The following is a 16489-nucleotide window of genomic DNA, read 5'->3' on the forward strand; positions in this document are numbered from 1 at the left end:
GGGCAACAAAAAATTAGCTTCCGGTTCTGCCAAAGTGGTGCGAACCAGCTGAATCCCACCACTGGGTCCACAGACCACAGGTTGAGAATCACTGCCTTAGAGAGTAAGTTTCTGACTCCCTGCAGCTTTTTGGCAAGGCCTTTTGAGGTTTGCCCTTGCCTTCTTCCTAGGGCTGAGAGAGAGGGACTGGCCCTGCTGGCTTCATGCCTAAAACAGCACAAGGGCACACGTGGTCTCCCGGTTTCTAGCCTGATGCTTTAATCAATTTTGCGTTCCAGCATTGAAACTTACCCCAATTGCTTGTTTGAGGAAGAATGCTAGTAATGACGAAAGCTTGCATTTTAAACTGAAATTTCTTTTTACAGATAGTCCTTGACTTACAACCATTCATTTAACAACCGTTTAAAGTTACGATGGCACCGAAAAAAGTGATTCATGAGTGGTCCCCACATGTACAACCATTGCAGCATCCCTACAGGCACAAAAATCAAAATTCGGGTGCTTGGCAAACAAAATACATTTATGACACCTGCGGTGAAGGATCACGTGATCCCCATTTGCAACATTCCTATTCAACTTCTGACAAGCAAAGTCAATAGGGAAGCCAGATTCACTTAGTGACTACATGATTCACTTAACAATTGCAGTGATCGGCTTAACACCGTGGCAAAAAAAATTGGGCATGACTCACTTAATACCTGTCTTACTTAACAATGGAAATTCTACTCTCGGTTGTGATTGTAAGTCAAGGACTATCTGTACTATTTAACCACCGAGTTCCCTCCCTCTGAAAACTCCTACTATTTTTGCTTTGTAGGATGTTTAAAATTCTTTGTTAGAGATTAATAGTCTAACCTTGACAGATATGCAGCAGAGCCCAGGATTTCTTAGGAAGAGAAATAATAATTAAAGCAGTTTAAATTTGATACGAATATGAGGTCAGAAACTTCTTTTCTATGTGTATTTGCTGCTGGTTCCAACAATTAACAAGCCTTCCCTGCCCACTCTATTGCTTTTCACTAATCAACGTTCTGTTTCCCTTCACCACACTGAAGCATTTTGGTGAAAATGCTAGTCTCAGTTTTAAAATAAAGCGTGGAGATTAAACCTGACAGACATATTTGCCTATATTGCAAAATTAGTTGGAATACAGAATGAAGTTCTTTGTTTGCTTGCTTGGTTTTCTTTCTTCTCCTTGTATTTTCTTGTACCAAAATTTAGCATGGGGTTCAAACAACTCATTCGCAGTCAGTAGGAAAACAGTACTTGGTTATGGTCCAGAGTCCAGGCAATTTGGGGTCTTTTTTGACAATTGGGAGTTCCTGCTTCTTTGCTAGAGTCCTGCCATGAGTCTTATCACTGCACCAACTTAATGGAAACTGGGCACAGATTTCATCTCATCACAGTCCCAATCCCGTGCTACTTTACTGGAAGATTAATCAAGGTGGACCTGAGAGGAGAGCCAAGATGGAGAGCAAATTATGTTCTCTGGTGTTTGCCCACTGGTATATATTTGAGGCTTATGCTCAAGTTATGTAGTTCCAAATCCACAACTGAAATTTATTTGTTGATTTGTTGAATGCCATTTACCCACTATTCAGATCTACTGGACTCTAGGCAGTTTGCAGATATTAAACTATAAGTGAATAAATAATACATGATATGAAATTGTTAAAACTACAGTAATTTTAGAACCAAATAGAAGATTATGTTAGGGAAATAATGTAAAATTTAATTAAGGCACTGATTTAAATAATTTAAATAAGGTACTAAATTTCTGTAGGGTGTCAAAAGCCGGAGAAAGGTGAGGAGAGCTAGAATGGATTAGGAGAATCTGAAGATTGCTGAGCCTCTGGCTTGATCAAAAAGAATGGTGGGCAGCCAATATTTATTTCCACTACAAGTAACTTTTAAAGTAAAAGAAAAACAACAACAGCTATTTAACTTTTGGGGAGTTAGTATAATGGACACATTTCTAGGATTCCCTTGAGCTTTACCGCCTTTTTTGTCTGTTGGAAATGTCTAAATATTAAGAGAATCTGATAACTTTAATCCCTTTCTTTGACATATGAAAGGGCTGTTTGTGGATTTATTATTCTGTCTTTATTCACTCCTAGATTGTATTTGAAGGCACCATAAGCAATGGGCATTCAGGAGACATTGCCATTGATGATGTCCGAATAGGCACTGATACTTCTTTGGAGAACTGCATGGGTATGTAAGGATAAATCTAATCTGTAATAAGAAGCAAAAACTCATCTGCAAACAATAGAATTGGACAGTTGAAGGAGGGAGAACTCTTATTTCTGATGCAGTTCTCCTTGCCCCACATAACAAGTACTGAAATATAAAGGGTATAAAGCCATCCATCTGAACCACAGCAGTTCTGCTATGATGATACTGTATACATTGTAGGGTTCCCCACCATACCCCACCTTATAGTTCACTTCACACAAAAATAGTAGTATTTGTGGGCTGCTTGTAGTTGCATCTCTGTGATGACTGTTCCAGATGGTAAGTTGATAATGTGTATGCAAATTAGCCACTGATACTCACTTTCCACTGTTATAACAAATGCTAGCTGAAGTATGTGTAGAAATAGGAAGTGAGTATTTTAACTTAGTACAGATCCAATTCCAAGCGGCCTTTCTAGGGTGCCTATTTCATGAGAAGCAGCCTTTATATAATTCCTAAGCCATGGATTCAATCTACCAATTAACCCCAAAGCAAACCAATTGATCTTGGCTTTCAGTAGGGATGTAGAAGCATTGGCTACGGCTTTGCTGAGTGCCATCTCCATTTGTTTTTCCCCGAAGAAAAATTGCTCAGGCCTAGTTTATAAAAACTCTGAACTGAACTGGGTAAAAAAAATGCATCTTATCATATGGACAGAAAGTCTTGCTCATATAATCAGTGTATGAAAGGTAATGCTAGGCTTGAATAACTCCTCTCTGAAGGGTTTCTTTATTAAATTTTTCTGAATGACAGGAAGTTTTTATTTTCATTTTTTTATTTTTTGCTTTAAGAATCCCATGATCCTTTCCAACAGTGTGGAATAGGCCAGAAACAGTCAGAAGGCCAATTGTTGTGCAGAAAGGTGGTTGTGGGATGATGGCCCCATGTAGGACAGCCTGAATCTCCCCCCTGGCAATATGGATATTACTAAACTCCAGAAAGAGACTAGCAAGGAGCAGTGGGGCAAAATTAATAGGAATGGGTTACCCTCCAGCAAATAGCATCTTGGTTCAATAGCTATGTGCAAATGATTCTTCTACAGTTGTGGCCAAGAGGTCACATAGCAATCATCTTTGCAGGCAATCTTATCTTAAGGTTGTTAAGCAGACAGAACCCTGGCTGCGTTAAAGCAAGCCTCACCCATTCATTTAGCCTACTCTCTCCTGGAGGAAGTCAGGGAGAAGGAATAGCTGGGGAAGGCCAGTACTGATGGTTTTCCTATCAACATACTGAGAGATTAATGCATGCCTCTGCAATGGCATGGATTACTTATAATAATAATTAGGTTGTTACCAAAGAAAAATATCCAGGAGCCAAAATTAGTCATCAGTCAGCACCGTATACATAGAAAGCGCTGAGGAGATCAATAGAAATCCTTATTAATAGGAAATAATGAGAAATCACATTCACAAAATTTGCAATATTGTTAACTCCTAAAAATATGCCAGTTGTACTGCTATCATGGGCACCTGAATGGAGGCAATAATGGCAGCTGCATTAATGATGCCATCAGACAAATATTTGTACCAGATATAAATGCCCAAGTGCTAATGAAAGCAAATACAAATAACAGAATTTATGGTAAGACATTCTATGCATGTTGCAATCTTTGGTATGATTGTGACTTGTGCTATCAACCACTGAAGTAAGACAATAGTGGAGCACCTTAGGAGTGGCAGGTCCTTTCTTTGGCATCATCAGTTGAAGAAAGGTTATCTGATCTTGGCTGCAAAACTCCAGTTCATTTTTTGTGTTTTTCTTGGCTGCTGGCAAATGGTTGTTTGGAGGTTTGCAGCCCAGGTTTGGTAGTTGTAGATGAAGTCCTGGGAAAGATAGCATATATTGTAATAGCCAGCTGAATGACCTGTTACCTAAGCAAAAGGAGCTGAGAGATTTTAAAAGTCCAGAACAATATAACATTCGGAGATGGTCAAGTAGATACCTTCCTAATTCAGTCCCACTAGGTCATTCATGGGTGTCAAACTCGCCATGTCACGTGATGTAGCGCAACATATAGCAACTCTTTTTGCATTGCCGGCAATGGGGTGGGTGCGGCTTCGGTATGATGAAACCAGTCCGCAGGCCAGCAGTTTGACACCCCTACTAGGTAGACCAGACAAGAAAATCAATTCCACATGGAGCTTTAAAAAAAAAAGCAACCTTTCAGATCTTTAGTTGGATTCTGGCACCTTAACCAATAGACAAAACTGGTTCACAATTGTATTCCTTGGGAGTTAAGTATTGCATGCAAGTAAATGTTTGTTACCATTGCAGGTAATGACTTAGAAATCTTCTACGCAGTTACGTGCCAGGTGCAATTTCCATGTTTACAATAATTTAAAAAAAAAAGGAAAACCGCATGTCCTTGCCAGCTTTTGGGAACCTGGTTCTGTAGAATTACTGACATGCTTGCTCCCCAGAGATTTAGCATTGGATTGCTGTTCCCATCGCTGTTCGATTTGTTGAGTAATGTGGGGAGCTGCTCGAAGAGACTGCAGTTCCACGAATTGCAGCATTTCTAAAGGAATAAAAGTAGTGGGAAGGTTTGAGATAGGGTCTTGGGTCTGAGATGATGAGTGTTTAATCCTTTTCTTTGCACCATTTTTAATTGTAACGTTTCTCAACTAATACTCCCATTCGTCTCAGGGCTTTTCCTCTCATAATAGTTTTTAAAGTCAATATGTAGTAAAAAAAAACACAACAAGCTCAAATGTTTGACTGAGGTTTCTGTTAAATCATTTAGTATTTGAAGCATACGTGTGCATGCATAATCACACACAGAGACACCCCACAGAACTGTAAAAAGGAACTGACAAGCTTCTGCTTTAAAATTGTAAATCCAGAGAAGTAATCAAATTCCTTTTCAACTTGAGGAAAGCATCTAATAGCTCACAATATTACTGTTTTTTCTTTTTTCAGAGACCTGTCACTTTCTTTTTTAGATTGGCTGAGTATTTCATAGCACTCCATTGAAACCATAGTTAAACCAAGGGACTCCATTTCCAAGTGTAATACAAAAGTAATCTAAAAATAATAATAAAAAAGCCCTTTTCTTTATTCTTTGGGAAAATAATCAGTGAAACACATTGGTTGTTTCTGCCCACTTTCTCCTCCCCAGGGACTAGTAACATATTATTTTTGCTAAGTATCTGTTTCTGTTTCAGTATTGTGAATTTCTTTCAGACTGTGGAATCCTATAGGGGAGAACTAAAAAAGAGAAAGGATGAGGCTGAGGAAAGGTTAGATGGAAGGAACTGCAATCCCTCCTCCCTTTTTAATCTTGTCAAACCTACTGTCTATATCTGTAAGCTAAATTCAATCCATATATGCTGGATTTGGAGCCAAACAATTGTATTTATTGTTGCATATTTTTTGAAAATTGTTTGTATTTGCTGTTTGCTACCCAGAATCACTATAGTGAGATGGATGGCTTTGAATGATTAAATTGATTTTTTAAAAAACTGCATATATCTTTAACTTTAATATTTTTAACCATCTCTAAGTTATAATTAGGATCCCCATTTGAACCTTCATAAACAGACATTGCCATACATACCAGTAATAGATTGTGCTTGATACCCATTATAAATGACATCTTAAGTTTCTTTCCCAGGTGTCTATCTTTAGGATAGACTAGACTAGACTAGACTAGACTAGACTAGACTAGACTAGACTAGACTAGACTAGACTAGACTAGACTAGAATAGACTAGAATAGAATAGAATAGAATAGAATAGAATAGAATAGAATAGAATAGAATAGAATAGACTAGACTAGACTAGACTAGACTAGAATAGAATAGAATAGAATAGAATAGAATAGAATAGAATAGAATTACCACTCCAGTAATTTTATTCCCTCATTTTTAAAACCTGAAGGAACCACTTACCTGCAGTTTCCAAAACAAGAGAGATGCATGGAGAGAGGAAGACAGATTTTCTTTGCTTCTATGCCTATGGCTTGTGTTATTCCTCAAAAAGGCACAACACTATTGTCAGTGGCATTTAGCATCTACTGTGTTATAGGAGTTATTACAAATGTTCACCGTATCAAATGGGACCAAGTTATGAATCAATATAGCATGTTAATCTTTACTGTATGGCAGGGGTGTCAAACTGCCGGCCCACAGGCCAGATGCATCATGGCAAAAAGACGCCCACCCCATTGCCGGCAATGGGAAAAAAGTTGCGATACATCACAACACGCCACGTGAAATTGCAAGTTTGACAAGTTCTTGAGGAGCCCCTGGTGGTATCCATAGGATTAATCCATTTCATCCTTCAACCAACCAGCCTGTGAGTTGGAAGAGGATGAGAGGTGTAGGCATTCTCTCAGATACTTTGTGTGCTTTGCAATCAACACTGTTTCAGTCCTTGAGTTTATCAGTTTTGTTATCACCTGGCATTCTATCTCCTAGGCCAAAAATTAAAAGAAAATACAATTGCAATTGTGTTTCTACTGCTAGAACACATCCTATTATGGCAGGCCTAGTGGAAAGCCTGCTATCACAAACACAATTTTAGAGAGTGAATACAGAAGATTTTACCCCACCCCCTAAAAAGGATAAAGGATTGGCTACCACTTGTACAAATTGAAAAAAAGAGGTTCTTCAAAATTAGAGGTTTTAAGATCATATGGGTTACTATCTTCAGGATCTATAATTTGCTAACTCACTTTCCACTCTTCTTTTTATTTACAGAACCCATTGCAGCTTTCCCTGGAGAACACACGTTTGAAATTTCAGGTAAAAATGCACTCCTTCTTGCCTTTTTTTACTGCATGGTTTATTTTCTGATTTTTTTTAATACTTAAAATTGAATGTGTGTGCAGAAAGTGAGATGCAACCAAACAAAACTAACACAAAGTTGCTATGCAAATAAAAAGTTTTTAAGTATGATAGCTCCTAAGTGAGAGGATTTAAAAAGAGTATAACATTTTACCCAATAAAATGCAGAATTAATTCTAAAAATTACCTTGGGCCAGTTTCAGTTATAAGAATGCTTGCAGAATGTTTTTAAAGTTGTACAGATCTGCTGGCTAGTATGTATTAGCACCCTAATGGATCATTTTCCGAGTTTGTAAATTCAATAAATAAAAATAATGGGTGTGTGTCCTCCTGTCTGTATGTCATCCTCACCTCATGTCAGCTGGAATATGTCTTTGGGGAAGAGCAAGCAAGCTTTTACTTGGACAAGATCCTCCGAAGTTCAACCCGCAATTTGCAACTTACTGCTCTCACTCTCTTTAAGAATTCTGCTTAAGTTCAGCTCATTAGGGTAGCAAATGCTTCTTCTACTGAATTTCTCTCTTTCATATACCTAAAAAGGTAACAGCTTGTACAGAGTACAGATCTTGCACTGGTTATTTGGAAGATGGTCACATAGGTGTCTTTGTTAAGAGGAATGGGAGTTGAGGCATATTTTCTGTCTTCTATCTATGGTTCAGAAGTGATGACAACAAAAACTGTTTAACTACGTTGGGTAGCTTAATTGAAAATCTTCTAAGAATACTGTGAGTAGCTTAATTGAAAATCATCTAGGAATACTGCCTTGAAAAGGATATCTAATACTGTAGTTATGGGTAGCTCAAGTTGCAGGAGCTCAGTTTTCTGCCAGTAAGTGGGGGGGAAAAAGGTTTTGGGTAGATTTTTCATGTTTTAAAAAGAAAATAATAAAGTGGGGAGGGAAGCTGGTAGCTGGTGGCTACAGAAATCCAGATGACCATTAAAGGACAGTATCTCTTTGCTCCCAACTAGTAGCCGTATAGATTTTTGCAGCCTGGATATGGTAATCCTACACTCGCCACTAGTAAACATGGATAAAATTAAAGATCGTCATTGTAAAGTTGCCCAGACCTGAATTGTAAGAGTGCTAAAGCTGCATTGCAGGGCTACTAGTACAGAAGTTACATCTAGCTGCACTAGGAATCAGATCATCTAATAATAGAGATCAGAAAGATGCAAATGAACTCCTCTCTGTCTGCACACCAAGTAAGAAGCAGTGAAGCTTTAAGATATAAGAGGGTGGGGGGAATAAATGGCCACCACAGAGAGGCTTAACCTCCAAATCAGAGTGAATTAGAGGTGCAATGAGGTGGCAGTGATGAATATTTAGCATTGTGTTTTTAGCCAACAAGTGTCAAGGCAGGGACCATAGCAGGTAGGGGAGGAGGGAACTGCAGTAGAAGAACAACTGTCACCCCGAGTTTGAAGGCTGACATTTTTAGTCAGAGAGAAGAAGTGTGAAATGGTGCATTTAATAGCTTAATGCTGGCCTGAAGAAAAGAAAATGGGATGGCTTAGATTGATAAAACTTGTAGAAGGAAGCAAAAGGGGAAAGGAATGCAGGGAGATTGTCCTGCTCGTTAAACTTGATTCTGAATCAGTGGACATGTACTGTTCTGTGTCTGTCGGGAAGGGTGCGGGGAGGAAGCCAAACATCTCTTTTTTAATCTGGGGAAATTTTTTATTTTGTTTTGTTTCACAGGGCTTTTTGCCTTTCTCCTGTTAAATGCAAAACTCTAGTGTGGCCAAAAAGAAGGAGAATTCGTTTCCAAAAGCTTTCAGTGTAGATTAAATCATTTTTGTTGCATTGATTAATGGATAGATAGTCCTTCCTTGAGCAATTTCAGGCTATTGGCAACATATTGCCAGACATTGCTGGCTGTGACTTCCAGAAGAGATGTATTTTTGAGTAGTTGGGAGAAGCTGGCTTGGTTCTGAAAAAACAGTATGGAGAGTCCTTGTACATTAAGATTTAGAGCCTTAGTAGAAATTCTGCTATAGCCAAGGATGAGAGGTATATTGACCTTCAAAACTTTTTATTTAGGTCTTAAGTTAAAGAATAGATTTTTTAAAGCAATCTTGGCATGGTTGTTGCAATGCTCAGGATTTTGTTGGCTTATTTATTATTTTCCCAATGGAAAGCGGTCTATTAGACCATCTAATCTCAAATTTTGTTTTGTGCATAGCAGTTGTGACTGTTGCAAAGATGCTATATAGATGCTGCAAGGCAAAATGAAGTGACATGATCCATCGACATGTTTATTGATTGGTGAGAGATAATTACAAAAAGGTTGCATATATGTAGTATGGCATTTATTAGCATTAACATTTTGGCTCAAACCACTCCATATTTTATTAAAAGATTTGGTATTGTGCTATGTTTGAAACAGGACTGATTTAAAAGTCTGTTGGAGTAGAACTACTTATCCATCTTGGTTTAGAATGCCGTGTATCTGGCTAGAAATACAAACGTGTGATGAACTTTCATTTTGAATACTTAAAGTAAAGGCAGGAAGAATAGCTTTGCATTTCTCGAATGGGATACATTGGCTTCCAGAGCTATTGATAACTTCTCTTTCCAACTGGAGAAAAACTGAGACGAGGCCTGAGGTCTAACTCCAAGACTTCCCCATTTTCTGGGAGAAGTCTGGACTGTACTTCCTTGGGCTACAGGTGAGGATTCAGATGGATAAATGCTTTTCTATGTAAACATTTATTCCATATTGCTTAAAAGCTTGGATGTTATGAAATAAAGTCCAACCCTATATTTTCCTTGATAATCTTCGGTGTGTGTGTGTGAACTTGCTTTATTTAGCCTTTTTAAATTTTGAATGATTGTGAGTCTGATTTCCAAATACGTATTGGATTCACCAGATGTTTTGTGCAAAAACTCAGCCAAGTTAAAATTCCTAGCTATTCCAGAAAATGGGGGGTGGGGGTGGAGGCAGGGGGAACCCACCTCTATGCTTAGTGAAAATAGTGCTGATCTAAAAATAATTTTGTTGAAAATATATACTGCAGTTGCAATCGAAATCCTGAAGGACAGATGTTAAGAGAATAGCTGGACGCAGATTGCTTGTTTCCTACATGAAGCCCCTTAATCCGAAAAACAGAATGTTCTCTCCTTCAGCATCACAATCTGGATGTAGTCCCATGGAAGAAGATAGGAAGACTTTTACAGATTGTCTCTCTTCTAGACAAATTGTTTCTCTTTTGAGAAAGGATTTGCAAATCTTTTGAGAGACTGGAAAAGATTTCCCCTAATGTCTTTAAACTTGCCTGTGCAAGAGGAAGCAAAGCCATGTTGTTTCATACACACATACAAGCAAGCAAGGAGTTCCCTTCTCCCAGCCTTTCATATTCTATGCTTTTCTGCCAGATCTGCTGCTAAGCTGAGCACAGGGAAAACCAATGGAAAAAAAGTCTGTTTTCTAATTTCTCACACCACTGACACTATGAGTTTCCAAGTGGAAACCTGGCATTTTCAGTTTATACATTGCTTAACAACAAATCTGTGTTTGCTCTTATATGTACACAAGAAGAGGCATGTATTTTTAAATACCTGCTCATCCTATCTGTTTTTTGACATATTTAGGTATATGCTTTAAATAGAAAAATATAAAGTGCCCGTCTTGAAAATATAATGTGTAAATAATTACATTCCATAGGAAACCTGCCAACAGCTTGAGCTACTTATATGGATGCTTTCTATTTAGCACTACAGATTTTCTATTTTTTTTTCTATTTCTGCCTACTGCTGCTAGGGTCCCACTTTCCTCTTAGGCTGAGAGAAAATACTCACCCTCTTAAAGGAGGGATTGTTTTCTGCTGATACAGGACAGCACTCTTATCACCCCAAGTGCTGAGAAATGCAACTAGTAGTAATTCCCAAGCTTTCACCTGTTCTATATGCTAGTCTTGCTATTTTACACCCTTGTGGTGAGGTCTTCTTAACCAAGTCTTCATGTTATAACAGGGATCTGCTATTTTCAGTCATAATCCATCGTGTTTGTTCCTATTCAAAGTTGTAAGTGGCAGAATTAAAGGAAAACCATGGAGGAGAGACGTTCCTTCTTTACTCAGGGTAGAATAGAATATGATGTTCCATAACGTACTACTCTTGTTTAGTTGAAAATAGCAGCAAGATAGTAGACTGAAACCTATTGTTTTAAATTACCTAGCTCTATTAGAGAACAGAAAGGGATTGAAAGAAAAAATAGTGGCTTCAAATGTTCATAAACTACAGTATATTTATCCTTCTGTATATTACAGAAGATGGCTGGGGGCTTGATCCAATCTAAGAAGATCGCGGCATTGCCCCATTTTAAGAATATACATTTAACTTGAAGCATAATAGAAATACAAATGATACCATCCAAAGCAGCACTGTCATCTAGAACAGACAATTTTGTTAAAAATCCCTATGCAGCTTTATTTCCACTCGGTTTTCACTGTACAAATTATGCACATGCAACAGAAAAGGAAGAGGGGAGTAAACCTATTCTCCAAAGGCAGGACAAGAAGAAATGGATGGAAACTAATCAAGAAGGCAACCAACCATAGAAATAAAGGAGAGATTTCCTAACAGTGAGAATGATCAATTACTGGAATGGCTTGCCTTCAGAAGCTGTAGGTCAGGGGTCTTCAAACTCGGCCCTTTTATGACTCATGGACTTCAACTGGCACACTGGCTGAGGAATTCTGGGAGTTGAAGTCCATGAGTCATAAAAGGGCCGAGTTTGAAGACCTCTGCTGTAGGTGCTCCATCACGGGAGGTTTTTAAGAAGAGATTGGACAACCATTTGTCTAAAACGGTATAAGGGCTCCTGCTTGGGCAGGAGTTGGATTAGAAGACTTCCAAGTTCGCTTCCAACTCTGTTACTCTGTTTTTACGAGACGTTTTAATGCCCTTCCTTTTGAACAAAAGGAAGACCATTACACATCCAGCCCTCAATCCACTGAATATACTGTAGATTCCGTTTTTCTCTTTCCTTGGTTTTTGCCATGTCTAAGGTGAAAACAGATGAAACATCAAAGGTATTTCAGTAGAACAGAGAAGAATATATGGACTCTCCAGTAGAATAGAGCCCTGCTTAGGTTTGAGAGAGAAAGGCAGGCTTTGTCTTGAATGAATATGAATTCCTGACTTTCAGGGTGGCAGAAACGTGCTGCATCTAAACTCAAAATTAGCAATCAAGTACTGACAAACCGATTGCAAGTGACTAGTGATGAAACTGTCATTTATACTTTTGTTCTTGTGCTACCTGGATGGCAAGGCAATGAGATTGAGTGGATATGTTTATATTGTTTAGCACACAGCAGAATAAGTGTCCCCTTGTTCATCCTTCTAAAAGAGATGGGCAGCTTTATTGCTTAGGTTTGTTTTAGTGGTGTTCTTTCTAAACCTCGCCTTGGTATTTGAAGCAAAGCATAATTACCATTAGAAAAGTAAAGAAACTTTGGAGATATATCGTTTATGAAAGAGAGAACTAGAGAAGTTGGGCAAGGATCAGCAGTAGCTTCAATTTTCCCAGGCTGGGGAAAAGGAAGGATATCCCAGGCAAGGAGCTCTCCTAAACCACCTTTTTTTAATTTGGTGGGCTGGGGAAGAGGATCGTGCAAGATGATACCCTCTTTGGAGAGTCTTGACTTTCAGGGCTCTCTAGCAATGGCTGGAACAGGCTCAGTGGAATCTTTGTTGCATGTTCTTCCCCTGATTGATTCTATTCTTTGTTGGGATGGAGGGTAATCAGAAAGGTCTCCTTTCATTACCCCTTCCAATAAATAGCTTTTCAGCAGAGATGGAAGGTCATTTGCTGATGATTATGCTGATCTCTCTCTCTCTCTCTCTCTCTCTCTCTCTCTCTCTCTCTCTCTCTGTGTGTGTGTGTGTGTGTGTGTGTGTGTGTGTGTGTGTGTGTTAGAGAGACTATACATCTCTATTCCAAATGTCTGGATGATTGGTCATTTTCTGTTTCTGGAAATATCTGTCTTCTGAATGTTGTTTTAAATCCCATCCTGGTATAGCTGTAGGTTGGAAACAACCTAACCATAAAACAATATGTTAACAAGTACCTTGTATTAAAATTAGGACTGAGTATCCAGAGCCTTTATGAGGCTGCTTAAAAAGCTGGCAGCTAAAAATTTTGAGGAAGGGAAAATGCCCCTGCTTTCTTTTTTGTTTGTTTTAACTATTATTTAATAAAAATATAGAATGAGCTGGGAGGGGGAGATGTTGAACACAAAGGAAGAGATGTGCACTGGTAGCACACTGGAGATCCCAGTCCTAGGTTGCCTCCCAGATTGTTAACTATGATGGTGCTTGGTTTTCCAATGCCAATGTCTGACTGAGGAGAAGTATTGTCACCCATTCAGATGGGATAAGGGGTAATGTCAGCTAAAACTTAGCTGACATTTCTGAAATAGTATCTTAGGGACTGCTAAGATTGGTTTATTTAGACTAAGTTCCATTGTGCTGTTCAGCACTTTGGGCAATGATTCTAGCAAAATGGGTTTTTTTATATGCACATTGATTCATACCAAAGAGTCCTGATTACATGAGCTTTTTGAACAATACATCTAGATATACCAGCATAAGTAAGTTCTGACTGGTTTAATTTGTATGTCTAGTCAATTTAAACTGAGTGGATCAACTGGAAATGAAATTAATTAGCGATGAAAATGTTAATTGGTGAGAATTTCTGCTCAGCTCCATATGTATTATATCATTATGTCTGTAAGAAATGAAGAAGAAAGATTTTTCTTCTAATAAATGCTAGGTTTCACTTATATATAGATAAATTTTATCTAACATAAGCATTTATATTAAAAAGTTGGTTTATATAGCCATTTATTTAAGTTTAATTGATTACTTGATTAATAATATACAGTTAATGAATACAGTATTATCTTACACCTATCTTTTATTTGAGCAGTAATTCACCTTTTACCACATATTTATGACATGTGGAACAGATAATAGCCCCCCAAATTAGCCGACGCTTAGTTTTTGATCTTGTAAAAGACAAGATAGATAAAAGGCAGAAGAAAACCCAACTGTGTCACCATTTGTAGCATTTCTAGCCTATAGAACAGAACTGATGTTCAATGGGGATGGTGTATGAGCTATGCAGTAACAGTGTGAATTGCAGTGCTTTGAACTATCCAAGCATGGGAATCTATCTAAGGAGTGACAGAGAAGAGGGGCTTAGATGGGGGGGAATCAATTAATCTAACGGTGGGGCTTAGATGGGGGGAATCAATTAATCTAACGGTGGGTCATTCAGGCATTCCAGAAAAAAGGGAGACTTGAGAAAGTCAAAGATTCTGAGGGAAGACTATAGTCTAAATACAGAGTTTGCAAGCAGTTAACAGTGGAAAGGTAATATTTTTAGGTAATACTTAATGTGCAGTCCTAGACACACTTGTTATGGAGTAAGCCCTTTTGGAATGTACAATAGAATTTATTTCTGACTGGGTATTCATTAAATTGTGCCACTAGGTTCACTCTTAATTAGCTATGAATTAGGAAAGTCGGACGAGAGATCATAAAAATCATAGTAGTAGTAGCAGAATTTTCTGTGTTCTGTGTTCTGTTCTGCTGGAGCTGGCTTGGGGAAATCTGGGAGCATGATGGCCTGTGAAAGCACAGCTTCTTTTCCCTTTTCTTTTCCTATAGGAATGAAGCATGCTTCTCCTCTCTGGTATCTTTTCTCTAATCCTGTCACAATCTTCTTCATACTTTGCAATTAAACTCTTGTCACTTGTTTAAAACGGTGATATGTTTTGTCATTGCTTGACAAACAAATACCATATTGCTGCTAGACGGGACTGATTGGAGAGGGGGTGGGGGAAGGTCTGTTCCTATCAAGTATAGTGGCTATTAACAAAATTTACACCATACCCCTCTTCGCCTATTAATGAAATGCTTTAATTTGCCTGCTTGTCAAAATCCAAGTAATGTTCCTACATAGCTCGGTCATGCAAGACCTTGTTTAAATTGCACAGAATTTCTCAGAGCATGTGTATGTGTGTGTATATGTGTGCTTGTTGTTTTTAATCCATCTGCATGCCTCCCACCTAGCATCATTCTTCTGTCTCTCCCCCAGGGGGCACCCTTCTGCCAGGGAGCGAGCCCACAGTGGACACGGTGTCAGTGCAGCCCATTCCAGCCTACTGGTATTACGTTATGGCCGCGGGAGGTGCTGTTCTGGTGCTGGTCTCCGTCGCGCTGGCCCTTGTGCTCCACTACCACCGGTTCCGCTATGCGGCCAAGAAGAGTGATCACTCCATCACCTACAAAACCTCCCACTATGCCAACGGGGCCCCTCTGGCTGTGGAGCCAACTTTAACAATAAAACTAGAGCAAGATCGCAGCTCGCATTGCTGAGAATGGAACAGGAACACAATCATTTTAAACATAACAAAACCAGACTTCAGATATGTTGCCTCAATTTTGCACTTTTCTCCTTGCCCAGCATATATGTGAACTCAAGATATCTCTTCCCCCGACCTTTTGTTCTTTGACAAACTCTTAAACTATAATGCTGCATCTTGGAAGAGACTCAGTTCCCCTGTCTCTTTGGAAGCGAATGCTCCTTCATTTCTATTTTCAAAGACTTGATTTTGGGTTTTATCCAGTAGACACCTTGCAAGGAAACTCAAGAGCAAGTCATGAGGGGTATGCAAGAGAATAGGTGTGTGTGCTTGTATATCTATATCTATATATGTGTGTAAGTGTGCATGTGTGTGCTATTGGCTGGATGGCTCCCTGGGAAGATTACTTAGGACTTGCGTGTACCATTCTGGCTTTCTTCCTGGAATACCTTTTTAAAGCCGAAGATGCCGATTTGTTTCCTTGGCAAAGTGAGCAATGTTTTTTGTTGCCTTATCTAACTCTGGCTGGGTTTATGACTGAGATCCTTTCACAATGTCAGCTAGCTCAGGCTGGTGAAAAACAGAAAGGCTTGGCCCAAGACAAATTAAATCTGGCAAGCTAAAAAAAGGAAAAGAGAAATCACTACGGGGAAAGGGAAGAACCCAGAAAGGTTTGGTGATGGTCAAAACTCAGATTGTACAGTGTTGCATTCCCAGACATCAAGAAAACATAGCCATTGTTTTGGTAGTGGAATTAATCCCTCAACAAAACAATTTTTTTAAAGTTGCCTTATAAAAGAGAAGCTCATAATGAATGTTCAGTATCTGTCAAACCCAGTCTTAGAGTAATGCATAGATATCAGTCCATCAAAGCATTTGGAAGCTCCATAAAATGGAGGTTTATTTAGTTTGATTAGTGAACTTCGCTCCTAGCGATACTTCATCTGGGATATTTTTTTTTGTGAGAATAAGGATTTTTTTCTTGAAATCTACTAATGCTTCACAATATTAGACAACTGTTTCCCCTGTTTTCTCTCTCCAAATTCACATTAATGGCTGAGTTTGTATTTGTTGTCATGTTGCTTCTTGAAATAT

General features: G+C 38.7%; 1 protein-coding gene across 2 annotated transcripts in view; it reads left to right on the forward strand.

Moving 5' to 3' along the window:
* NRP2 (neuropilin 2) overlaps positions 1–16489 on the forward strand; it is a gene marked incomplete at its 3' end in the record, with an annotated part of 202589 nt that overhangs the window by 153694 nt on the left and 32406 nt on the right. For both annotated transcript variants that reach the window (XM_081333416.1, XM_081333417.1), the window contains exons 14-15: positions 2118–2214; positions 6935–6979. In XM_081333416.1, coding sequence (XP_081189542.1) covers positions 2118–2214; positions 6935–6979 — 142 coding nt within the window. The remainder of the gene's footprint in view (positions 1–2117; positions 2215–6934; positions 6980–16489) is intronic.

This window comes from Vipera berus (assembly GCF_964194415.1).
Source record: "Vipera berus genome assembly, chromosome: 1".
NCBI classification, from domain to species: domain Eukaryota; kingdom Metazoa; phylum Chordata; class Lepidosauria; order Squamata; family Viperidae; genus Vipera; species Vipera berus.